This window comes from Chelonus insularis, unplaced genomic scaffold (assembly GCF_013357705.1).
Source record: "Chelonus insularis isolate UGA/USDA-ARS -01 unplaced genomic scaffold, ASM1335770v1 contig_338_pilon, whole genome shotgun sequence".
Classification (NCBI taxonomy): domain Eukaryota; kingdom Metazoa; phylum Arthropoda; class Insecta; order Hymenoptera; family Braconidae; genus Chelonus; species Chelonus insularis.
In genome coordinates, this window is record NW_023276504.1 from 268,781 (window position 1) to 294,391 (window position 25,611).

Consider the following 25,611-nt stretch of genomic DNA (forward strand, 5'->3'; position numbering starts at 1 on the left):
ATATTAATGACTCCAATCTCAATAATATTACAACAAAAATGTAACGATCATCATTTATTTCGGCTTAGATTTATAGACAAAAAGTTACTAATCACTTTATCATTGCCATCAGGTATGAACATTTAATTTTTTTTTACCAGAAAAAAAGTTTTGTTTAATCTGTCAATTTCATTCTTCATCAAAAATTAAAATGAATTATCTCATCAGTGTTGTAATTAAAATAATCCTTTTATGTCATACTAACTAGAACTTTTGGCAGATGTTTTTCAAAAATATCCAATTAATCAAATTCAAATATATGAATACTTAACATTATATTATATGAGAGAACCATTTGTATAAATAAAGTAATTTCAGCATTACCTATAAAATGACAGAAAAAAACCTTGAGAATGATCAGTTCACAAATCATCTTTAAAATTGAGTGAAATTTGTTAATACATATTTTCATTTGACGAAATGTACTCCAAACGTCAATATCACATCGTTTTTTCATTGTTAATAATTGTATTATTTGCCATATTTGTAACTGGACAATCCATAGCGTCCGAGGAAATCAACCAGGGTACGTTGATGAATTCCAATCCATCAAGAAACCAAATTGAAGTATCATTGAAAATGTTCCGACTACAGCCTAAAACGACTTCAGAACGTAGTATAATGAGTAGAATATTGATATATCCAAGATCTATGTAAGGTAAATAAAAAATTCTTAACATTCTGTGCCTACTACACTTGGATAGGAAACAATTAAATCTTCAGCTAATTGGTTGACAATATAATGAATACTGTAAATTCATTACTCAAAGAAAATTTAGAAATAGGCAAAACCAAAATGTTGTAATATATATTTCAAGGTGATATCGATTATATATTTTGTGAATACCACGATTTAAAAAGCAGAAGCGTCAGTTTATTTCAAGCTGCTGAAGAGTTTAGATCTAACACTGCTAATATCAAATAGATACGTGATTTCTACGTTCTACCAATGATTTTTAACCAAGCGCATCGCCCAATGATAAGATAAATGTGAGTCAAGTATTTACATTTCTGACAATTAAAGAATTATCCCATCAGTATTTAACGGCTAGCCACGACCTAAAAAACCTCAGACATGGAGGTAATTCCTATAGAGCAAAGTTTGAAAGAAAGTGAATGTGATACTCCACAAAAAAATCCGGAATCAAATTCGAAGAAGGACGAAGTCGATCAAACTTGTGGAATGGAGGAAAATAAACCAAAACGCAGGACTAAAAGAAATATTATTATTGCTCCAACGGCTCATCCTAACCCATGTAAACGTCAAGATTCAAAAGGGAAATGGAGATTCGTTGCCTAACAGCTTTCCCACGACTACATACTGAATACTTCTGGAAATAAAAGTCTTTGTCAGTTGTTTACCTGCGATTGCCAGTCGTTCACGTGTTAAATATTTTATCACATTTTCTCCGAGGCTTTAATTACACACTTCCTGCATCTTAAAGATCACTTTTCATCATAGGAATGTTATATTAATTACTAATACTTTTTTTTTACTAGTTATTAAAGGAAAATAACCTCATTTGTATATGATTAATTATCAAATCTTGTAATAAATGTAACATTAATTAATATTTTGTGAAAGTAATAATTAAAATAAATGTAACAATGTTATTTGATTGTATGTTGCAAATATATAATTGATTAATAATAAAAAAAATTATTCACCATCTTCATTAGTAAAACGTTGACCTATACCTTTTCCCCTCAATCGATCATGATCTTGTAAGGCTTCAAGGTAAGATGATGATCTTGTGAGTCCGGTTTAGTTTACCACGCGTTAATGCATACGTATGTTTTAATGTAAATGTACCTCAGAAGCAAAGATGCTTTCATACATACAATTAATCTCATATTGGCCGTTAGTTTGTGTTCGAAAATAATCTATCAATAGACCGTAAGAGACTTAGTTTATAAGATACACGTCTGTGGTAAATATTGAGATAAGCTCTAAGTCTTATCTATTGATGCATTATTATCTTTTTTCTTAAAAATTATCGTGAGTACGACATAAAATTGATTGTGACAAGGTCTTTCTAGTCTAAAAGTGAGAGCCAAAGAACAATGGCAGATCCAACAATTCAAACTTTTTGTTGTCGGCATACGAATAACACTGATATGGGAGTAATTATTATGCAAGAATTCAATACAGATGTTTATAATACTGTTTGTATGTTTTCATCTGCCATGGGAATATTTGGAGCGGTTTATCAGGTATTTCAACAATTTTAAATATATTGGTTCAAATGAATGATTTGGTGATGTTGAATTTTAGATTCTGCCAAGAGAAGAAGCATCACATCAACATCGTTGGCAAAGTTTTTCATCTTCTCGTGGACGTCAAATTATTATTTGGCTTGCAATTTCTGACTTATTTGCATCGTTAGGTATTCATAAACAAATTTTAAATATTTCAAGTAATTGAAAACAACTCAATTAGCGATAAAATTAGGTTAATGGCGTTTATAAATAACGTTAACAAAATACAATAAAGTTCGAGGATATTTTTAAGCATTAATCTAAATAAACTGATTAAAATATTTAGCAGCAATGAATGATAAAAAAAAATATGTTATTATAGGAGTATTTATCAGATCTGCACTTTGGATAAATAATAAAACAATAATCCCAACCGAAACAGATACTAAGAGTGTAGTTTTTTGTACAATTTCATCGGTAAGTCAAGAAATATTATTTTATTAAGAATCAGAAGGAAATGTCACCATAGTTAAGTTTTTCAGGCTTGGATACAATACTTTTATATGTCCACATGGATATGGACCCTTTGCTATGCTATTGATATGAGACTTCTTCTAGGAGAAAAAACAGGAAAACCAATCTGGTATCATGCAGCTGCTTGGGCTTGTCCGGCAATTCTTACGACATTTGGTTTGGCTATTCTTTATATTCCAGATGCAAAGTAAGTTCATATATCTGTTAGCATATTTCTAAATTGATTAATTAAAAAATTACTCTGATGACATAATTTTAGCTGTCATGAGTCAGTGTCAATGAACCTAGCAATTTTCCGGATTCTTCCTAATTATTGTGCTACGTATGTTCTTCTAACAGCTGTTATGATTGTGAATCCTTTATTATATCTCGCCTCAACGAAAGATCTACAAAATGCGGTGACTTGTAGTCTTGCTCAAGTGACTGGCAGAGAAAGAAAACTCGTTCAAACAATTAAAGTGAAGTTTGCTTTAACGAATCTTGTGTATTACATTTGTTGGATTCCTAATTTAATCAATGGAATTTTATTGTGGACGTTATGGTTTCATTTGCCAGTGAAAGTTATTATTACTTTATGGTATATAATGGTACATCATTAACAAATTACATTAAGTATCCAAAAATAATGAAAAACTATACCATCTAAATAATTGAAATGTTGAAATATATCTTTCAGGCCGTTACAAATCCTCTTCAGGCGTTTTTTAATGCTCTAGTGTATCAGAGATGGAACCGAAAAGAAAAATTTGCATTTTGGTGTAAAAAATTGTGGAGATTTAGAAGAGGAAATTCGACAAATAATTCTAGTAATGAAATGGATGAAGTCACACCATTATTAACTCCACATTACGAATATTATACACCCCACACAAGTATCAATGGTTCTTCATCAATTTAAAAACTGTGATATTTTAAACATAAATCACAAAATATTTTTTATCAAATTAGTATATATAAGAAGGCAACGCTTTAAAATTGTTTAAATATAACAAATTTATATTTTTTATTGTATTTTTCATAGATCCATTATTCATTCAAATTTTTCTATTATTTTTATTTCGTTCTGTATTATAATTTTATACAGGTACATAAACCATCATTGTTTTCATTATTCTATATTTATATACAGTATAGTACTCAATCACACGATATTATAATTCATACAAATATTATTAATAAAACGTAATTTTTTATCAATTATTTTTAGTTTTTGCAAAAAATATTAGTTGCAAAGTTTATAATGTAATTATATTTCAAAATAATTTTAGCACCTTCGAAGTTTTTATATTCTAAACATTATGATTTTTTAAAAAATAGTATCTTGATATATTTTCATTAAATAAAAGACTCATTCATACACCAGCTTTATCATCAATTTGTATACAAACTATTTTCGTTACGAAATTGACGAAATACACTTATCATCGCTCAAAATAATGATATTTACATCTTTAAAAGTTTAGTAACAAAAATCGATGTATGTAAAAAGGGGTAAAAAGTGAATACAGAAATTATTATCAAGGTCAAGAGGTTTGTAAAATTTGATAAATTCAGGAAGATTTTAATAAAAATTGTCATGGTTTTAACCAAAACAAAATCTGTTTATGATTAATTTGGTAAAATTAGTCATTATAATGCCGCACATAAGTTATAACTATCATTTGATTATCTGATTAATATTATGCTAATACTAAATTATTGAAATAACGTAAAATAGCTTGGAGTTCTTAGTAGATTTAAAAAATAATACTTTAAAATAATCTCACTTAAGTAAAAGCAATTCTGCTGTGAAACTTTAGAAAATGTAATAATAAATTCATTGTAGAGATAATTTTGGCACGAGACTGTTCTCGATTTTTGTTTTTATAACGTACGGCAGCTGTTATCTTGAAAGACAATATTAAGGCGGAAGTTCTGGTACCCCAAGAGTCAAAGATGTTATTTCTCGAATTATCATTTCAGCTATTTTCCAAGCGAGTTCTTCTTTTGCCTATCAATTCAATCATAATTATATCATTTCTGATTACATAATCATGTTTAAGAAATTTTTTATCCTTTGTTCTGAACTGATTGAATGTATAGTGACAACTTTTTTCGAATAAAATTTTTACAAAAAAAAAACAAAACAAAACGCATACTCATAAAAGTTATTAATAAATAATTTCTTTTAATACTCACCTTATCTTCTTCTAAATGTATAAGCCTTCTTACTGCTTTTGATAACCGGGATTCTGAGGATAATTATTAGTTTTTATTATTTAGTTCAAGAACAATTGATAATTTTTAAACATTAAATAAAAAATTATCTTACCGTATTTACGGCGAGGATCTGGCTCAATTTCTGTGACAAACCTCCCCATATTATCAACGTAACCAACACTCAGGCTGTAAGAATAAGTATTATAAAAATTATTTGATTTATTGATAACCTTGTAGATGAATTAGCTATGAGTCTTTTTTATTGCATAATATTATAATAAAAATTCATTAAGATTATGGTGATAATTTTAAAAATGATTTAAATACTTGATTAAATAATTATTCATACTTGTATTTGTTGCGTTTCCACAATGAATCAGGATCATAAAGTTGCCTAGTGTCAATATTCATGCTCCCATTAATGGTAGTATCTCGTGATGATCGATTTCCGTCTTCATGATTACTTGTTTGTGAAGTATCATGAGTACTCATACTGAAAATACTCACTTCACTACTACAATCTGATCCTAAATAAAGAAAATATACACGAATGAAGCACTTGTAGGTTTTAATGATACAATTATTACAAAAATAAATTTACCTGCTCTCTTTAACCGTTGATGAGATTGTGACGCACAAGCACCACTTTGAACTGTGCTTATTAATTCTGATAAGTATTTGTAATATAATTGGGAAGATAAGAAGGCAGGTAGATAGTGCTAGAATGATAAAAAAATTGATAAGAATTTCATGGATATATCCACACATTTATATTACATTAAGCAAAACTCACTTTACTCAAAAAGTTATATACAATGATGCTCGGTTTGTCGAAGCAATCGGACTCAGGACCATTTCCTCCTTCACGACAAATATTCTGTTCAACTTCAAATCGTATTTTATCAGTAAAACCAAGCGGCATCGTTGCTTGTAAAGAAAAAAATCTGGAAAATAAGATCATTATTAAGATAAGTATGACATTTTTTTTCTCATAATTGTAATATTTGTTACCTTTCATATATTATTAAAGCATCAGCTTGAGCTTCCGCTGGGTCAGTATCCCTTTTTTCTAAGAAATTCTGCTTATAATTTACCACAGACATCCAAAAGTCTAGTAATTCTCTTTTATTTTCTAGTTCTATAAACTAAGAGTTTTAATTTTTTTTAATAAATTTGTGTATTTATAATTTTCAATATATAATAGTTTAATTAATTTTTTTTTTATAAAATGTTCTTCACGTGTTTGTGTGTCAGTGATATTATAACTTTAATTGCTTTGAAGTTTTGGAAATTAATAATAATGATTATGAACTCAATGTCATTAGTTGCTATTGATGCATTGATAAGATAAAATAATTCTTTACAATAACTTTTACGTGGCATTTAATTATTCTATCTAATAACCATTATTTCAAAATATTTATGCATGGAATTCAATGCTTTTATTTATTATTAAATTTATTTTATATAAGATTTTTTTTAATCTATGTATTCGTTGAAGCTTCATGTTTTAAAAAACAAAACTATTTTATTCTAATAAAATTATTTTATAATTTCAGAGCCATTTTATTCTTAGAAGAATAATATTTATGACTAGATAACGATTACTTGTGACTTCAGTCATATCGTCTACTTCGTAGAATAAATGATAACGAAGTAGTCAATATAACTGAGTTTATTCAGTATATTTACCTCCATAAAATAGAAAAATGCAGTTTCGTTGAAAAGAATATCTGCCAGTTTTACATCACCACTTGTTAAAACATCAATCTGATGCTTACAATGAAATTCGCTTCGTAGGAAGTCATCGATGTATCTGAAATAATTAATTGAATGAAGACCAATTCTTGAGTAATTGAATCACTTAGTCTCACATAAGTATCTAATACCAATTATTCACTCACTCTTCTTCTAAAACTTTATAAACTATTTTCTGTGTTATTAATAAATTTTTGATCAAAGCCACAGTGTTCTGATTAGTAAAAGCTTCTTCTATTTCTGCTTTAAAAGCCGGAGTAATTTCATTTATTTTTAACGTATCTTTAACAATGTATTTTTTACAGAGTCTCAAAGCATCTTGAATCACACTTGATATTTCTCCTGGCTCTTCACTTATACTTTTGCAATTAGATAACCGACTAATCTTTGGTTCTTTTATATTCATTTTTGAATCATTCATATTTACAGACTTTAGATTGTTCACTTCATCTTTATTACCATTTATTTTCATTTCTTCCTGAAAACTATTGTCATTACTATCGGATTTGAATAGATCCGATGTATTCTCATTGATATTGATATTAATTAAATCATTATATTCATTCGAAGCTTCTTTAACACATTCTACTTCCATCCAAAATTTTATAAGAGCTAACTTTCCACGGCTCTCCATAAATTGAATAAAATAGCCTAGAGCTTCCTTATCAGCTAAAATTTCTGATAGTGTTTTAGATAGCCTTGAACGGGCTGATGAAATTTCGACTTTTAAGCTATCCCGAATATCTTCGTCATCTTCTTCTTCTTCTTCCTCAAGACTCCGAGGTGGTATAGATCGAGATAGAGAACAACCAACTACCAAAGCATCACTTCCACCAGACTTATCAGAGCTCGTAGATTTGGCAGGAGAGCTTTGAGATTTTGTTCTGTTTCTTGTGCCTGTGTATTTGATTTAATTATTTGGACGGATTAACGCGTGATTTAGGTTATGTACAAATGTTATTTATTTTAAGACAATCAAATATTATTATGGAATGTAAAATAAATGAGTAATCTAGTTACCTGATCTCTTAAAAAATTGTAACATCATTAATCACAAGTAAAACCATTGTACACAAAGCTGTATACATGTCAAGTCTAACTTCTCTGACGTATCCACGCAACAAGATGAATCTTTTGTAATTCTTGTTTTATAAACAGAATTTAAATTAGTTATTCTATAATATTTTAATAAAAATAATATTATTAGAACCTTGATATTTATTTTTTTAATTCAATTACGTGCAACAAAAAAGATTTATGTATTTTGGCAACATTTTTACAATCAACTGTCATACATTTCATTGCACAAGAACTCTATTTTTTTCTCTCATGCAACATATATCGATATTCGACTCTCTCGAAACATTCGAGACAACAATCGATTATTCAAATCAAACCGCCATTTGTTTTTATTTTAATCCTTTTTTATACAAGTTTATTGTAATGAAATCATTTTATGTAAGAGCTCAAGAAATTAGTCTTATTTATTTTAGAACTTTTTTAGCTTTCAAGCTGATATTTTACATTCAACTTTATTATTATATTATAGATAATAAAATAATTGAATCAGAACACTCTGAAAAAAACGATTAAACATAAAAAATAATTTTTTTTAAACGAAAAATATGAAATTAATTAAAAATGAAATATTGCAGAATTTTTCAAGAAAAAGATTAATCTAGTTACATTAATTGACGTTAAAAAAAGTTCAATAATAGTAATAATAATTTTTTGTAATCAATGTTTCATTTTTCTAAATGAATGGATTTGATCTAACATTGATCGATTTTTTTTGCAATCATGCAAATTATTATTTTGCTTTGAAAAACATTATCTACTAAGTACTTATGTTTTATGATTTATAATGCAATAGAAACTGGAATAATAGACAAAAAAAGAGATAAACATACGTTTTTTACAATTTTTTATAATTTGCATATCATGAAGCATCGACATCTAAAAAGATCAATGTACAGGAGTATAAGGCCAATGTCCGGTCGATCGACCAATACCTCGATGAATCTGTGCGTCTTTATTCGTTCGAGCCACGTAGTGACCTCAGGAGAAGAGCAAAAATACCGGTTCTCTGGCAGAAATAGCTAACAATATTGCCTCTTCTTTCTCCTTCATGACAGTCACTCTCACTCAGTGGTGGAAAGAAGCAGCTAAGACTTTTCTACAATAAATTCGTTCCAGTTATTATCAAGTTTCAAGTAGCAAGTTTACATTGATCATGTACAGTACCAGGAAGTTGTTTTTTCCATTACTGATTGGATTCTTCCTTCTAAGTCAATCTGAAAGTTCTCCTGCTCATTATGATCAGCGTCAAACAGGCGATCTAAACGTAGATGTACATTTCAAAGATGTTCAAATTGTTGCTTTGGTAGATGGTGATTTGTTGGATTATGATCTGGTACGAGCTTACCTTTATAAAAAAAATTTATTGAAAAATTGAAATTTATCTATCATGGTATATCTTTTGCAGGATTATAATTATTCATATGATTATTCTGACTTCACCATCAAACCAATCACCAAGCCAACAACTTCTTCACATTCTTCTACTGTAAAACCATGGGTTACTTGGCCAACTATTCCACCTTCGTCATCTTCATCATCATCATCATCATCATTATCATTTTCTTCACCATCTACTAAATCGCCTGTTTCTTCGAGTGCTGAAATTCCTTCGACAACATTGCCATCACCATTTTCATCTTCTGATGCATCATCAACTGAAGCATCTACAGCCACAAGCAGTCAAACATTTTCAAAATCTACCAATGCTGATCTCTTAGCAATAGACCGTAATGAGCAATCTTCAAAACCTCCCACCAAACGATGTCCTTCAGGATACATCTTAGACAAAGGACGTTGTAAAAAAGTTCTACGACGAAGATTAGCATTCTTTCCGTAAGTATCTATGTTTTTTAACTCGAATGATTAATTGTCATGAAGATGAAAATAATGTGATCATTATTTCAACAGGTTGGCAGTAAAATTAGCTCCAAAAATGAATCAAGAGGGTACTAGTAAAGATCTCCGTGTAGCATCTTGGATATCTACAAGTGTTTAAAGTGGTAATTAATAAAAATTTGGTAGATAAAGATTTTAAACACATGCAAATTTTTAAGTACTATCTTGAAATGCTTGGCTTACTTAATAGCCTTGATCATCGCGGACCTTGACCTCATCGTCTTTCTCTCTCTTTCTTGCAATCTCAAGAGTAACGGATCTTAACCCTGATACTTTTCTCATATGTGCTCAGTCGTCTTTGCTCCTTGATCACGTCATCATGCAGTTCTTAATCGTGTTTTCTGTGCTCTTCAGCATCTTTGAAGTTTCATTATCAGCCCCTACGAAGTACGATCAACGTCAAGATGGAAAAGTAAACGTCCATGCAAAACTAGAAAACTTTCTTATTATCATCGCACCATCAAGTGGTCCTGCCGATCCATCTTCAGGATCCAATAGCGTCGAGCTTTCATTTCCTGGTGTATTAGCTGAGGCCTTTGACTTCAAAAGAAATCTACTGAAGAGCGTTGCTAAAGAAGATAAGAAAGATAATTCAGAAATGACGTCCAGCAAAGAGATATTGAGTCAATCCATTGATGATCAAGATATTACACACTCTGATCCTAGTAATAAAGTAAATGGAGAAGACATTCAGCATACAGATGAATTGAAACTTATTGGAGATGCTATTGAAAACTGCGGACCAGGAAGACGTCGAGATCGCTTTGGAATTTGTCAATCCATCTCAGCATTTGAAAATTAACTTTCTTTTATTAAATCTAACTTTTATTGTTTTTCATGTTATAATATCTCTTATATTTGATATGTACTATCAGCCAAAATAAACTTAAAAATGTATGTTCGTTTAATAGCTAGTGATTATCAAGAATTTATCGTGGTTGATTTTCATGAATTTGCTATAAAAATTTTATAGTTTACATTATGTAGTTTGATAAGTTGTCATGTATTAGAACATTCGAATTATACGTCTATTCGACTAAGTAAAAATATTCGAAATAACATTGAACATCAATAATTTATATATTCTCCAATAATCTATTAAATAATAATTATTATGAAGCTACTAATGGTTTTTTTTGTGTTTATTAATATCCTCAAATGGTCAACTTTTGCAGAATTAGAGTATAAAGGTAATACGCAATAAATAGTTACAACATATTTTTATTCCTTAAAAATATTCATGAAATTTCAAGCTCTCGAGATTTTCAATTCTACTGAAAACCTTGAACGACATGATGAGCTTCGACTTCTTGGAAATGGTATAGAAAATTGTGGTCCTGGAGCTTTTCGTGACCAGTATGGGATGTGTCGATTAGAAAGTAATCTGAACGATTAAATGATAAAATTTGTTATATGCATAATTTAATTGTATATCATGCAACTATGCTGTTTATTTAGCATGTAAAATTAAAAATAAAAATGTTTAAGTACATATTGCGTGATTCTTTAAAAATTTCAAGTTCACGGCAGGTCTTTGAACCTAAATGTTTGAGTGCAGCGATCGGAAGTGACCGAAGGTAAGAAGAGAGTGGGGACAAGACCCGTGGAAACAGGATAGCACGGTCTTCATCTTTCGTAGTCCTTTGACAACGTTGTGACAAGTAAGACTGTTTCTTCGTTAACTTACAATGGTATTTATAATCAATATGAGGGTCTTTAAAACAGTTTTCACTGTGACGTTGACACTTTCGAGCATAGTGAGTGCTGGACCAGCTTCATTTTTACGAGTGGAACATAGAACATCTGATGATGACGGTCCATCTCTTGCTATGGACACTCCTAATAGTTCTGAAACTCCAGCAATATTAAAAGAAGACACTTACGATCAAAGACAAAACGGCACAGAAAATTATCGCATTCACGTGGATGGTTTAGTTTTAGTTGTTGCTCCTGTAGAAGGACTTCTTCTCGCTGGTGGAATAAATAATGATTTATTTTCGGGACTAGGATCTACTTCTCAAGAAAAACCTGAACCTAGACCAGACCCATCAGAATTTTCAACACTCAAACCCATAGAAGATAAACCTTCTAATGAACAAAAACCTGAAACTTCAATCAAAAAATCAATGTACAAGTAAGTTAATTATTGAGTTGATTAAGAAACATTTATTACTTTTTATTTTTTTTTTAGGCCTAAATTGAGATTAATAAATCTTTTGGCTCCATTCCTGAGAAAAATTGCACCACAGTAAATATTCATCTTGGCATTTGATGATCAACAAACTAATTCATCATCTTATTAAAATGATATTTATTCATTCGAAAATTAAAATACAGACAGATGTTTGTAAGCATCTCAATTTCATTAATTTATATTATTTTCTCTTTTTATATTCATGCATTTCATAGTAAAAAAATCCCTAAGATCTAAATATCTGTACAATTACTGGCAGAATAATATAACTCGGGACTTTTAAGATTACCTTAAAGTCTGGAGAATTAAATCTATATTACAATTTATCTAATCATCTGTCTAAGTTCTATTAATTTTTAAGTTAATTAATTGATATAATAAAAAAAAGTTTAATGGTAAAAAAAGCAAATTTTTTTCTTTTTTCGATCCAGCCAAATAGAATAACTTATCTTAAGAAGTGCAAAGGTAAGCGTATTTTTAAGCCGTAATCAACTTAGGAATCCAAGAGATCATTTAAGCTTAGCGTCGATTGTCCAAGGAAATATAATAATAGACTAGAATTCTATGTAAACAAATGCTTCAGAGGACGGGAACTGCTGAACCATTTTGATTGCGGATTAATTGAACATTCCTCGTTGTTTAGGAAGAAATAATTTCATTCTAGAAAATTAAGAGTATTATCAATTGTTGTAAAATTTTCATGATATTTTTACAAATAATAACTAGATAATTTTTTTACCTCTTTTATTGGCCTGCAATTATTGGAATTACTTTTATCATTATGACACTGTGAATTCAAATCATTGTGTGTATTTTTTTTAAATTCAATCAATTCTTTGACTTCAACTGCTAGTTTTCCCTCTAACTCACATCTAAAAATTTTAAATGTATTAAAAATAATTTTCATATATATTGCTGAATAAATAAGATAAAATGTTTACTTTTCATCCCGTAGTTCTCGAATACAAGTGTCATTATCCAACTGAATGATTCTCAATACTTTAAGAAGTTTAGTCACAAAATTATCAACATCAATAACTTGATCAACAAGATTGACAGCTGTACAATAATCAGCAGTTGGAACCGTTACATCAGTGTGTCCAGTAGTTTCAGATTCACTAATGGACTCACATTCGTCATCATCTTCTAAATCTTCGTTTTCTTCAACTCTTCGTCGGTTCAAAATGGCTTGAGTTAAATTTGTAAGACTAGAACATTCATCATTTCTACATAAAGTAGAAGGATCGTCAGTTATAGGCTCTGGCACACTTAAAGCTCGTCTAAGAGAATCACTACTTGACACCATGTTTCTTGAGTAAGTGTCAGGCAGGGGCACATCTTCTAGAACACTTTCCATCATAAGACAAGGCTCTGTTTCAAAATCAAGAAGATCTGCTGATGACTCCATACTTAATTCTTTAAATAATTGTTGCTTAGATGCTTCTGTAGATTTTTTTGTTGTGGGTCGAAGAACGAATGGATGTGTTGCAGCATTTCTAATAGCACCAATAACAGCAGAGACAAAAGAATTTTGTTTAGGACTTGGTGAGAAATCTTTAAAACTATGCTGCTTGGAACTTATTGGACTAGATTCACCACTACTATTACTTCTACTGTAAGCTTCATTATGGTACACAACATCTTCTAGATCTTTTTCAGAAATATTATAAGATTTAACAAGTTGCTCCACAAGTGCTTCTAATCGAGATCCAAGCCCTGAAAGTGCAACGGCAGCTCCAGAAACAGCAGCTCCTTGTGTTAATAGTAGTTCTCTGCTTTTACGTTCGATAGTATTTAATTTCATTTCTAAAGATAAATTTTCTTGGCGCCTCTGTTCACTGATTCGAACTAAATGTTTACATTCTTCTGTTTTTGTTTCCAATTCTTCAGTTATATGGGCCAATTTTTCCTCTTTCTCTTTCAAATCTGCTTCAACTTCTTTCATAGCTTCAGCCATGGCTGTTTTTTCTAATTGTAAAAATTCTTGAAGTTCCATTGTTTCTGCTTCAACTTCTTGTTGATGCTGTAAAAGTGCTTTTTGTGCAGCTAAACTTTTCTCCAAATCACGATTAAGAATTCTACAGAGTGATTGAAGATCTGCAATTTCTACCTGCTGATTAGCAACAACTTGACCAGATTCTTGGAAGTGTGATTCAAGCTCTAAAAGACTATCACTGCCTTCAGAATGTTCTGAAGCTGGAGTACCGAGAATAGCAAGAATTCTCTCAGCGTTATTTCGCAATTCTTGTTTGGCAAACATATGATCTGCACGCTCTTCAGTCAAAAGTTGTTCAGTTGTTATTAATTTAGTTTCTAATTTTTCTTTTTCTTGCTGTAAACTTGCTATTTCTGCTTCGAACTTTTTTACTTTATCTTGAACACTCTTTAACGTTTCTTCAGAAACATAAATAGCTTCTGTTTGACAATAGTTTTCAATTCTATCAGGAACGTCTGGTCCATAAATTTTAGTCGGTAAACCTGCTAAAACATGTTCAATATCCTGCCCAGTTAAACCAGTCTGAACGCTTGTTTCATGATATATAAGAGTTCTCTCAGGATACTTTGTTTTGGCACCACAATGTGACAGACTTTTTTGATGAACTAGTGTAGATTCTCGTGAGTTAACTCGTTTTTTTGACTTATCAGTTCTTGTAATACTTTCATCTCTCGACAATGTTTTTCTTAATTCTTCCGGCTTAGCAATACTCATTCTACCTTTATTTCTTCTTGGCATTGTTGCATAAGTATCTAATGTTTTATTTTCCATGTTTTTAATTTCATTGGACTTTTTAGTATCCTGTATTGAGCGAGTCAATGTCTTATTTATTTTTGGAGTAGATAATGATTTTCGACATTCTTCAGAAGGAGTTGAGCTTGGTGTGGTACGTTTTTGAGATGCTGATGAAGGACATCGGGATAAACTGGAAATAGTTCCTCGACCCCTTTGTGCTAAATCTTTGTCAATTTCTTTAGCCAATGCTGATGTTCCTGATAATGTCAACGAATCTGGAATTGGTCGACTTCTCGTGCGACTTTTAACAGTTCCTTGAGTATTCCAGAGTTTTGTATTGGACTCTCTGGAATTTTCAACGCTATTTGCTCGAGTAACAGACTTTTCTCTTGGCTTAGTCTTATCTTTAACAGACGTTTGAGGTTTAGAAGAAGGTGTTCTAGTTGCTGGAGTGCGAGACTTCGACCTGGTATTTGATGGAAGTCGATGAGATGCATCTGCAGGTAAAGATGGTCTTCCTCTAGATGTTTTCGGTGTTTCTACTTTAATAACTTTCTTTTTACTTGATGAAAAAGCTCCTGCACTTGTTTGTGCTCTTTTTGGAGTTGTCCAAATCATTTTTGCACTAGTACTTCCTGCTATAGAAGAACTTTCACTTCCTCCTTCACTTGTAGCTTCGCCATTGCCTTGTGGAAGATTTCGTGATGATCCATTACCTTCATTGCCACTTCCTCCGCCCAAATTAAGTCCCAAATCGTCAGGAAGTGTTGTACATGTGTCTTCATATACAGAACAACAGCTTACTAAGCTTGAGTCACAGCTCACTTCATCTAATCCATTGCAACTACCTGCGTAGCCATTCGTCTGTTAAATTAAATTATTTATGTATTATTTATGTATGTGATAAAAATAGAAAATAAATTATTGAATAATTTTATCAAGCCTACATTAATTTTAAAATGACTTGTTTAGTACAAAATAATAATTTTGATGATGCTTAAAAATGTTCTTTATTGACTTTTACATATTTTCTGAAGATTATATATTGAATTAAAATAAATATATTCATTATACCTGAACAGTTTCTGCAGTACAGCCTTCAACGCCACTGTCACTACCATCTTTGTTATCTTTACTTTCAGCTAAAGTTTCTGAGATATGAATAACCGTGACATTGCAATCGCTGTTGATAGTATCATCAGGATTATCTTCGTCACTTTGAATTGGCGCATTTACGCATGGTGATGAAAGATCTTCAGGTACGCCAGAGTCCTGCCGAGTGACGTATTGAGGTGGTATTGGCAAATTCTCCGGCTTTTTAATATTATCATCAAGGACACTGTCCACTCCATTTTCTAAATTATTAATCGTCACATCTCGTCCTTCTGTCGTATTCTAAAAAACAAATCAATCGTTAATTATTAAAGTTTATTTGGCCTTAACATGAGTCTATTTTAGCCCGGAAATAGAGCAGATGATGAATTATTAGAGATAATGAAGGAATGGCAGACAATTTTCTGTAATAATTTGATTTTGCTTTTAACGTCCAATTATCTCGTTCTATTAAAGATCATCTACATGTGAACTAGTCTTTGTTACCATCACTTCATATCGGGACTTCCCACGATAGTCAGTACGGTTAAATTATCGTTTAACAGCTGTATGCCTCGTGCCCACTTCCTTGCTTTCAAACAAATCATGTTGATTACTTATCATACAATAGGATGTATCTACATTCATTTCAACAAACTATGATTAAGCTGATATTAAATACACGGTTTAATGACTTTATTATGACAGTTAATAATTAAAAATAAATAATTTCAATAAGTGTGATAGAACATATTTTATCATATTCGAAAATTCTAATCTAATATTTATTAATTTATTCCTATTAATCTAGATTTAATGGAACTAGTAATTATTTAGATTTGTTCAATTGATTAAGATAATTGAATATTAACAAGTTAGCTTATGAAATTATAAAAACGACAGAGAGAAAGTAAGTGTATCATTTTGATCAGTAATACACATGACGTAAAAGATTAAATATAAAAGTAAAAGAAGAGAAGAAAAAAAATATAAGAGTGGGAGATAATACGATGTGATTAACTAGAGAGAAACTGACGTCTCGGATTCAAAGAGACAGGGGAATAACCGAGTTTATTGAAACTCATTGGTCAGCGAGAAACGTCCTCGTGAGGTTGTGACTTTAAATGAACGTGAGTTGCCGATTATGGAATCATTAAAGCAACTGTTAAGACTCAGGAAACACTTATTTAAAGTCAATAAGTGTTGAAGGGAACACAAGGCCCTCAAATAGCTTAAAGAAGTCCAATATAACAATTTTTGATATCTAGCTTATTTGTGGGAAAGCTATAAAATAATTCAACAATGGAATCTAACAGTAAACATAAAGATTTTAATATCACAAGATTAAAAAATGTAAAAGTTAATTCTAATTCATCAAAAAAACTTCTTGAGAAGTCTGTGGGTGTTGATAATAAGGAATTTACTTCAAAAATAAACTTTAATTATCGTCAATTCGAGATAATTATAGATGGTCATCAATTAACTATTATTAATAATTATAGAGATATAAAAATCATTGGCGATGGTAATGTTTTGAAAATTACCAATAACTTAGGTAATATTAAATGTCATGGAGATTGTAGTAAAGTACTTTTGGAGTCACCGAAAACTTTAGAAATGATAAAAAATATCAGCAAATCTGATAATCAGCCAGATAATGATGTTAAATGTAATAAAAAATTAAATAATCAACCAGCCAAATGTTCAGAGAAGATCGTTAAAATGAAAACGTGCCAGAAATTGAAATGGAGTCCTCAAAAATTCATTTATACACCTGATTGATTATTAGATTTGGCTTGGTATCTATGATTATATGAGACACTCGATCTGCTCATTCTTCTTACATTTCTATAAAAAAAGAAAGCTATTAATAAATAAGAAGGCTGCGAAAGTGTAAGTCTACATACAAGTATTAACGCCGTATTAGTATTTAATGTCAATAAACAGTTACCATGGCTCTGGAAAAAGGCTTTATTGTTGATTACTGTGGAACGTAGACGGTTATATGTGTGTCTGTTGAAAAGGAAATTAACGAGACATACTGAGAGTAAATATATCCCTTGGCCCCGGGTGGATGGCACGCGCTCCACGCGGACTGCATTCTATCGCGGACACTTAACCAGCGAATATACTAAAGGACAGATGCTTTGGATGTGTTCATGTTAAGATTATGCTCCGTTTCGAGGTTGTCATACTGAATTCCAGGAGATCGGCAAGAGACGAAGAAGATCTGATGCCAGATGGGCCGGAAATTATCACGGGAGGTCAATTTGCGAATTTTATTTTTGTTTCATTTCATTCTTCTCAAATTCTCACTCTAACAACTCTTTAACTTAAGAATTTTCAACTGGTTTAATTGTGCTATAAGGTACTCTACTTATTTGCCAAATGAATTGAATCAATTGTCAAAGAAAAATTAGTTATTTGCATGTCAATGGTACACGATAAATGTAAATATTTGATGAGTTGTGAGTATACCTAAGAAAAAAAATTAAGGTAATAAATAAAGTATAATAAATAACATAAAAAAAAAATTCTGTTACGTATAGAAATACATGAATATACAAACACAATCCAATCTAACTTTCTCATGGTACTAAAGCGTATTTTATACGTAACCGCATGCAAAATCCAACTGTCTCAAAGCGGATCGATAACCATCACCACCTTTTTTTTGCATAAAAATATAAAATTTAATCAAAAATAATTTGTAATTTACCTTCAATATTTTTATTCATATAATATTAATAATAGCAGTGCAAAATGGTCTATAAATTACCTGAATTGGCTGTAATGCCACTGAGTCGCAGGAAGACATCGGTGATCCCTCTGGATCTTGGCTCCACCTCGTCTCGCATAGAATCGCAGAACACATTCGCCTTTGACGCTTTTCGTCTAAAAATTCCTTCGATGCTGTTTAAGCTTTTCACTTAATGTCAAAATTTCAATATGAACGTCTACATGAAAAAATAATATGTATGTGATGTTTTTATAACACGATACTTGAACATGAAACACTAGATCAGATAGTAAAAAACAACTGAGCGGTAAGAATGAAACACACTAACGTTGTGACTGGATAGCCTAACTGCCCGCCTAACAAGCTCCCTAACAACTGGTAGAGGGAGTCGGACCTGTGGGAAAAATATTCCAGCGACCAAACTGCCCTAAAGGTCAAATAGGAATACCGACAGTTGATTCGAATGCATCGATGGCAATATGTATAGAGAAAGAGACGAAAATCGCCTTTTCACTTTACTTTCACTGAGTTATTATTCTTATTGTTAATTATTTACTATTGTAGCATGCAAAAATTTTTTGCAACAGTTTACATACTTTAATCATGTATAACTTTGCGTGAGATCACTATAAAAAATTAAATTCATGAAAAGCTATCGTTAATAAATTTAATTACAGTTAATCACTATAAATATGTATTTTGTACTAAAATTAATGTTTAATGATGAAACAAAAATTATGAGGAAAAGTATTTACAATCTTTAACGATTATTCATGATATGATCAATAACAATGATCGATTATCTTAAGTCTTTCGTTGCAGGAGTTAAGGTCATAAATGCTTCAATCATTTTTTTCCTTTCACTGTCATTTTTCAAAGTGGCCCACATTAATTCCAATTGTTTTTCTTGATATTTCTAAAGAAGAAAGTTTATTCATAATCAATATAAAATTTTGAAAAATTACACTCATTACCTGTGTCATTATACTTACTTTGACAAATGAAAAACAATGCTTTAGACTTGCACCAATATACAATATTTTAACAGCCACATACTTTCCATCGATGTCATTAATCTTTGGAAAGGCATTTATCAAAAATTTATGAGGTCCATGTCTGCTTTTGATCAGGGCTATTTTTGTATGAGTATTGCAATATTTAGCTAGATAAATTCATTCAATAATTAGTTTTAATTATGTAAAAAAATTTAATTCTATATATTTACCATTTAATCCAGATTTTATTGCAGCTACTCCAAAATCGCCATACAATTGTTGAATTTTTTTTATTATAGCATTATATAATGCTGAGGAATTTAGTGTTAATGGTTTTTCATTTTGACTATTTGGTATTATTTCAATAGTAAAATATCTGAAAAATTATTTAAAAAAGACAATAAAAAGAAAAAAATGTTAGAATTATATTGTACAATTGATTACTAACCTATTTTTGAACCTAACCATTCTTAAATGATAAATTAATTCACAGAATAATTTATATCATAAGTTAAGACTTAAAAATACTGTTTATAAAAGCTGCTGATGTACAGTGATACCTCAAACAACATTACTCCGATTTACACAAACCCGAAGTTACGTGACTTTTTTAATCTCATTGTCGTCTTGTTTGTTTACATACAAGGTTAACTCAAGTCAGAAGATTTCCTCCAATGTGAAGTCTCTTAAGATTGAGTCTGGCAAGACAGAGTCCGGCAGGACTCGAGTCCCTTAAGTTCTTATAGGAATTTAGGCAGGACTCGAGAAATATGGCGTCGTCTTGCCAGACTCTGTCTTAAGGGACTCTATTGGAAAAAAGGAAGAGATACAAAGGTAGGGGCACTCACGAGTCCAAGCTCAGCCCAGATAACCAACCATGTTACAAAGAATACTTACATCCTAAAAACAGACTATTGCTACTTAGAACTATACAGTGTATGGTCTATACTAAATTTCCTGGCGCGATTTACAAAAGCTTTGTACTTATTTTAACCATTTTATCACAGTACAGCAATATCCTTAACTTGGTCTTAACATTAAGTTTTAGCTTTAATTAGATTTAATTTTTCTTTAACACCTTCTATAACAATTTTTCCAATATTATATAACATTTTTTATATATGATTGAACCAGAAACAAAACAAAAACTGAAAATAAAAATAAACGACAAACAAATATACATTTTTCTTTTTTTCCTTTTAACTTATTCAATGTAACACCTATAACTGTATAGACACTTTTGCTTCCTGTTTCTACAGATTACCTTAAAAAATAGACCTCTTATCTTTAAATACTTAACTCAATACTGTTCAGAAACCTGGCCACCGCAAAGATGACTCCTCGGTCCATACTATGTAACATAGATTCAATGCAGTACGGAGGAAAGGATTTTTGTTTCCTTAAATCTTTGCAAAACAATGCTCGTATATCCTCGTACTTACTACACTGAAAGAAAACATGGTTTGCTGTTTCCTCGGCTTCGCCACATTCACAAATAGCAGATCGAATGATATTAAATCTAGCAAGACTTTCTTTAAGACTAGAGTGATTGCATCTAAGTCTATTAATGGAGACCAGAGGTTTCCTAGCTAATTGAACTTACCGAACCATGGGAGTGCGCTCTCTGAATAGTAATTCTCGTGGTAGAATCTTCCTTTATTTAACCCTTCACATTTACACCAGTTAACAAAGTCATTATGCATTTTTCCCTTCCAAAAGGCTTTGAAGTCGGAGCTTGGGAGCAGAATCTGGGAGTCGCGACCCTTCATAACGCTATCTTTCGCAGCTGAGTCCACTTTTTCATTATAAGAAATCCCTACATGTGCAGGAATCCAGAAAAACTTTACTACCCTACCAGTTACCTGTAGACTGTACACTAAATGTTTAATTTCACCGATCAGCACGTTCAATTTACCCGCGGATCTAATGGAGGCCAACGCCTTCAGGACACTTAAAGAGTCCGAAAATATAACCAGTTTATTTAAATCCGTGTTAGCAAATTTTTTCAAGGCTGCAATTATCGCCATGGCCTCAGCAGAGAAAATTGAAGCGTACTTAACCGTTCTGTTCAGGCTCACACTGCTTGTGGCGACTTCTAAGTAGGCGAACCCTACAAATTCTTTACCTATCGTCTTTGAACCATCTGTAAAAATTACTACGGCATCACGAAACTCTTCACGGAATAAATTCCAAAAAGATCTTTCAACACTTAGAGGCTTGGACTTATGAATTTCCTGAATTTCTTTCCTTCTTCCCAATGTACCTTGGCTGGAACGAACATCGATTGAAATGGAAACTTAAAGCAGTTAGGGCGTGAATCACTAGAGATCAGATGACTTATTGGTTCTATTTCCTGAAAACCAACGTACTAACCCTGGAGTTTCAGTACTAAAGACCATGGTAGGACACTCTCTGAGTTCGGATATTTCACTGAGGATAGCAATAACTTTATGGTTTGAGTTTGAGAAACAACGAGTTAGAAAATTATGAGTCATATACCTAAATCTAAACTCCAAAGGTGGTTCTTTAGACTCAGCAGCTATCACATTCAGCGGAGTTGAGTTTCTATACCCCATTGCTAACCTCAACGCTTTGTTTGGATTCTATCTAATACTTTCAGAAGGGATTTCTTGAGCGACACAAACAGAAATGCACCATATTCAATTCTGGACCTAACTAGGCTTTTATACACCTTAATCAACGTTGGAGGATCAGCCCCAGTCCATGTCAACCTTAAATAGTTTATAATTGCCATAGGATTAATGCACTTTGACCTAATAGCTTGGACTTGGTGATCCCATTTTAGCGAGCTGTGAAACAGAATGCCCAGAAATTTAATCACTTGCTGAGACCAAATTCTTTCTCTATTTATTTTTATACACCAAGACTTAGTCGCGATTTTAGGATCGGAGCTAAAAACAATCAACTGGCACTTTTCTGGAGCCAACTCAAGTCCACTGTCATTTAAAAAAGGAATAATCTTATGTACCGACTCCGATACAGCTTTTAACACTTTTTTTGGATCTTTATCAACTGCATAAATACATACATCATCTGCAAATTGAAGAATTTTGCAATCCTCCACAATCCAAGACTCTAAAGACATCATGTAAACTGAGTACAAAACTGGGCTCAGTACGCTACCCTGAGGTAACCCTCTGAAGACTTTCTATGACAGTCTATTGTGTCGTATTTGACTGATATTACCCTCTCCGACACTAAGTTATGCACAAATTTCAAAATTAATTAGGCCATCCTACACTAATTAGTCTACTAAGTAACACATCTCCGAGCACATTATCATATGCGCTTCGAATGTCCAAAAAAAGAGCACCAACACACTGCTTCTTGTCAAAAGCTCTCAAAATCTCCGCGTTCAGTATAGCTAAATTATCCAAACATGATTTACTTCTTCGAAATCCAAACTGCGTTTCAGGGAACTTATTATGAAATTCCAACCACCATGATATTCTAAGATTCAGAATTTTTTCCAAGATTTTTAACAAGCAAGGTGCCAACGATATTGGCCGAACAGCGTTCCCTTGACTCTTAGGAATGAAGAAAATTGAATACTGGCGCCATTCGTTTGGGAAGATTCCCGAAGCAAAAATTGAGTTGTATAACTCCAAGAGGGCCCCTCTGACTTCTTTAGGAAACGATTGAATCAACAAATAATCGATCCCGTCCAACCCCGGGCTAGATTTAGTCCTCGAATTCTCAATTGCGACCTCTAATTCTTCCACCGTGATAGGCAATCCAGAAATACATCCCCTTCCACATTTTCTAACATCGGATCCCCTCTTGCTACCCAGGATGGGCATAGAGAGTCTATCCCAACCTTCACCCTCTCCACTACCTCTTCACTAAACTCGTTCGAGCAATGCGACGAATTCCAACCTTTTTTCAAAGCTTTCAGCTTCTTCCATATGTACGACGGACTTGTAAACTTATTGATACTATTTAAGAAGGACCGGAAGTAGTCCTTTTTATCTTTCTGATCCCCGACTTAGCCCTAGCCTCTGCCTGTTTATATTTTAAGAAATTTTCCTCCGAAGGATATTCTTTTTAAAACGAAGAAAGGCAGCAACTCGTAATCTTACCAACTTATCACATTCGCTATTCCAGAAAATTGCAGCTTTTCTACGCTCTTTCTCCTTATGAACTCTGCTCCCTGTATTTAGATTCCTACTACCACCCCTTCCCGGTGTAGCCACATTCACACAGTCCTCTATAATTGCTGTAAACGTCGTATATTTGACCTGAATCTCGAGATCCTCGTTTTGGACAACTGACCTAATTTCATTACTCCGAAATTCGAGTTCCCTGACCAACCGCCCCCAATCAGTTTTACTATTGTAAAGCCTTTTGGAGCATGATTGCTTCCTTTTTTCTCAACTACCTTGTCAAAGTCATAAATATTGGGAAGTGGTCACTGCCCCACGTATCCCTACTAACCTTCCACTCAAACAGCGACAACAACCCACAACTTGCGAACGATAGATCTAGAGCGGATTCTGTTCGATATTGACGCGAATAAAAGGTCTTGACTGCCCCATTCAGCAACCCAACCTCCGACTCCTCGATAGCTTCAAATAATTTTGTACCTTCTATAGAGTTCGCATCACTTCCCCATACCTGGTGATGAGCATTGAAATCCCCTGTGACCAGGAAGTTTCCACTGAATTGGTTCAAAAAGCGCACCCACTGGTCCTTCGTCATATTTCGATCCGGAGGCCTGTAACATGAGACTACTAGAAAAGGCCCTTCACACGTAAATAATTCTATAGCACACAGCTCAATGTTATTGTTACAATTATACAAACCATGTTTTCTCTTATATTTAATATTATTTCTCACCAGAATAGCAACTCCACCCCCAGGGCGCCCTACCCTGTCTCTACGCACCACATCAAATCCCTTGACCGAGATTGAGTCATCATCCGTTAACCAGGTCTCCGAGAGTAACATCACATCAAAATTGGAAGCTCTATATTGTAATTCAGGTAACTTTCTCTTAATGCTGCAGCAATTCCATTGACAAAATCTGAAAGTATTCGCTTTATTCGCCATTGTTTGATAAAAAATGCAACTCAATTGTTCTCATCACTCTAGAGATCAACCTGTCCACGTCTGGGATCTTGAATACTAACTCCTTAAGTCGCCTGAACAACCTGTCACTACAGTCTCCATCTTCTTTTTTCTTAAGTTCGTGTAAAAAACTGCAAATCTCGCTGTTCAGCTCTGTTGGAATTCCTTCACCTTGGAGATTACTTTGTCTTGAGTCTTGTTTACCATCAGCCTTTGGTCTTTCAATATTACCACTAACCGCCTGTCTATACGATCCATCTCTTCTAATGTTATGCACCAGGAACCTATTCTCATTTCCCAGGACTGGAAAGTTCAAAGAGTCCACCGAAGGCCTCAGGTTTTCTTGAGCATTAAAATGTCTTTTGAAATACAAATCCCTTGCTGTTGGGAATGACACATTCTTTTCTGCAATGATGCGACTGATCTCATAAAGTTCCCGAAGTTTCGGGCACTTACTGTCCAAGGAAAAATGTGAACCTTTACAGTTGATGCATTTAAGCATGCAGCCATTTTCTTCATCATGCTTGTTATTACCGCACCTGAGACACTTCTCCTCCTCCTTGCAAAACTTTATTGAGTGACCAACCTTGCCACACCTGTAACACTTCCTGACTGCTGGGATGAATGGACTTAAACCAATTCTCGTTTTCCAAAAGTAAACTGCGTTCGGTATTTCTTTAATGCGCATCGTTACCTGCACTGAAGTGGTGTCCTCCCATGTAACGTTACCCCTTTCTTTGACTCTTCTTTTCAAACGAACTGATTCTACAACATTTAAGCCTGGGTTGCCATTATTGAGTTCTGTGGTAATTAATTCTGGCTCAAAATCTATAGGAATGTCTTTAATCACACCTTTCCTGAAAACTTTCCAGAAGGGAACAAAAGCGTTGTAGCCCCATTCTTGCAAAAACTTATTCCTCAACATTGGTTGGCAGCATCTCGAGACTGAAAAGTAACTTCCCAGACCCGCTTAGAAATGGGAGCAAGTTGGTCATATTTAATTCCTGCTCTAAACAATATTCGAGCCACTTCCAAAGCCAATATAGGTTTATCATTTACTTCTAAA

The 25,611-nt window shown here is 32.4% G+C and overlaps 7 protein-coding genes across 7 annotated transcripts; 3 read left to right on the forward strand and 4 right to left on the reverse strand.

Annotated features, from left to right (window-relative positions):
- Window positions 1-1,934: 1,934 nt before the first annotated feature.
- LOC118066246 (G-protein coupled receptor 143-like) lies at window positions 1,935-3,823 on the forward strand. The gene is made up of 7 exons (XM_035082130.1): window positions 1,935-1,970; window positions 2,080-2,253; window positions 2,315-2,426; window positions 2,621-2,715; window positions 2,781-2,959; window positions 3,032-3,359; window positions 3,449-3,823. The coding sequence occupies exons 2-7, from the start codon at window positions 2,104-2,106 to the stop codon at window positions 3,668-3,670; spliced, it is 1,086 nt and encodes a 361-aa protein (XP_034938021.1). The 5' UTR covers window positions 1,935-1,970; window positions 2,080-2,103; the 3' UTR covers window positions 3,671-3,823.
- Window positions 3,824-4,014: 191 nt separating this feature from the next.
- pkaap (A-kinase anchoring protein pkaap) lies at window positions 4,015-8,064 on the reverse strand. Its single transcript, XM_035082129.1, has 10 exons — window positions 7,750-8,064; window positions 6,876-7,626; window positions 6,664-6,787; window positions 5,983-6,116; window positions 5,765-5,915; window positions 5,573-5,690; window positions 5,321-5,498; window positions 5,084-5,157; window positions 4,951-5,003; window positions 4,015-4,762 (listed from the first exon to the last, which is right to left on the reverse strand). The coding sequence occupies exons 1-10, from the start codon at window positions 7,775-7,777 to the stop codon at window positions 4,673-4,675; spliced, it is 1,701 nt and encodes a 566-aa protein (XP_034938020.1). The 5' UTR covers window positions 7,778-8,064; the 3' UTR covers window positions 4,015-4,672.
- A 688-nt stretch (window positions 8,065-8,752) lies between these two features.
- Window positions 8,753-10,164, forward strand: LOC118066202 (uncharacterized). The gene is made up of 4 exons (XM_035082064.1): window positions 8,753-9,142; window positions 9,215-9,642; window positions 9,718-9,809; window positions 10,060-10,164. The coding sequence occupies exons 1-3, from the start codon at window positions 8,963-8,965 to the stop codon at window positions 9,803-9,805; spliced, it is 696 nt and encodes a 231-aa protein (XP_034937955.1). The 5' UTR covers window positions 8,753-8,962; the 3' UTR covers window positions 9,806-9,809; window positions 10,060-10,164.
- Window positions 10,165-10,541: 377 nt separating this feature from the next.
- On the forward strand, window positions 10,542-12,028 carry LOC118066203 (uncharacterized). The gene is made up of 3 exons (XM_035082065.1): window positions 10,542-10,895; window positions 10,959-11,839; window positions 11,897-12,028. Exons 2-3 carry the CDS (start codon window positions 11,394-11,396, stop codon window positions 11,955-11,957), a joined length of 507 nt encoding a protein of 168 aa, XP_034937956.1. The 5' UTR covers window positions 10,542-10,895; window positions 10,959-11,393; the 3' UTR covers window positions 11,958-12,028.
- On the reverse strand, window positions 11,845-18,854 carry corn (cornetto). The gene is made up of 5 exons (XM_035082063.1): window positions 18,502-18,854; window positions 15,705-16,025; window positions 12,841-15,494; window positions 12,639-12,771; window positions 11,845-12,559 (listed from the first exon to the last, which is right to left on the reverse strand). Exons 1-5 carry the CDS (start codon window positions 18,595-18,597, stop codon window positions 12,539-12,541), a joined length of 3,225 nt encoding a protein of 1,074 aa, XP_034937954.1. The 5' UTR covers window positions 18,598-18,854; the 3' UTR covers window positions 11,845-12,538.
- A 305-nt stretch (window positions 18,855-19,159) lies between these two features.
- Pop5 (POP5 ribonuclease P/MRP subunit) lies at window positions 19,160-20,250 on the reverse strand. Its single transcript, XM_035082077.1, has 4 exons — window positions 19,906-20,250; window positions 19,688-19,833; window positions 19,455-19,624; window positions 19,160-19,378 (listed from the first exon to the last, which is right to left on the reverse strand). The coding sequence occupies exons 1-4, from the start codon at window positions 19,923-19,925 to the stop codon at window positions 19,262-19,264; spliced, it is 453 nt and encodes a 150-aa protein (XP_034937968.1). The 5' UTR covers window positions 19,926-20,250; the 3' UTR covers window positions 19,160-19,261.
- A 3,602-nt stretch (window positions 20,251-23,852) lies between these two features.
- LOC118066242 (uncharacterized) lies at window positions 23,853-25,470 on the reverse strand. The gene is made up of 2 exons (XM_035082127.1): window positions 24,608-25,470; window positions 23,853-24,501 (listed from the first exon to the last, which is right to left on the reverse strand). Exons 1-2 carry the CDS (start codon window positions 25,468-25,470, stop codon window positions 23,853-23,855), a joined length of 1,512 nt encoding a protein of 503 aa, XP_034938018.1.
- Window positions 25,471-25,611: the final 141 nt, after the last annotated feature.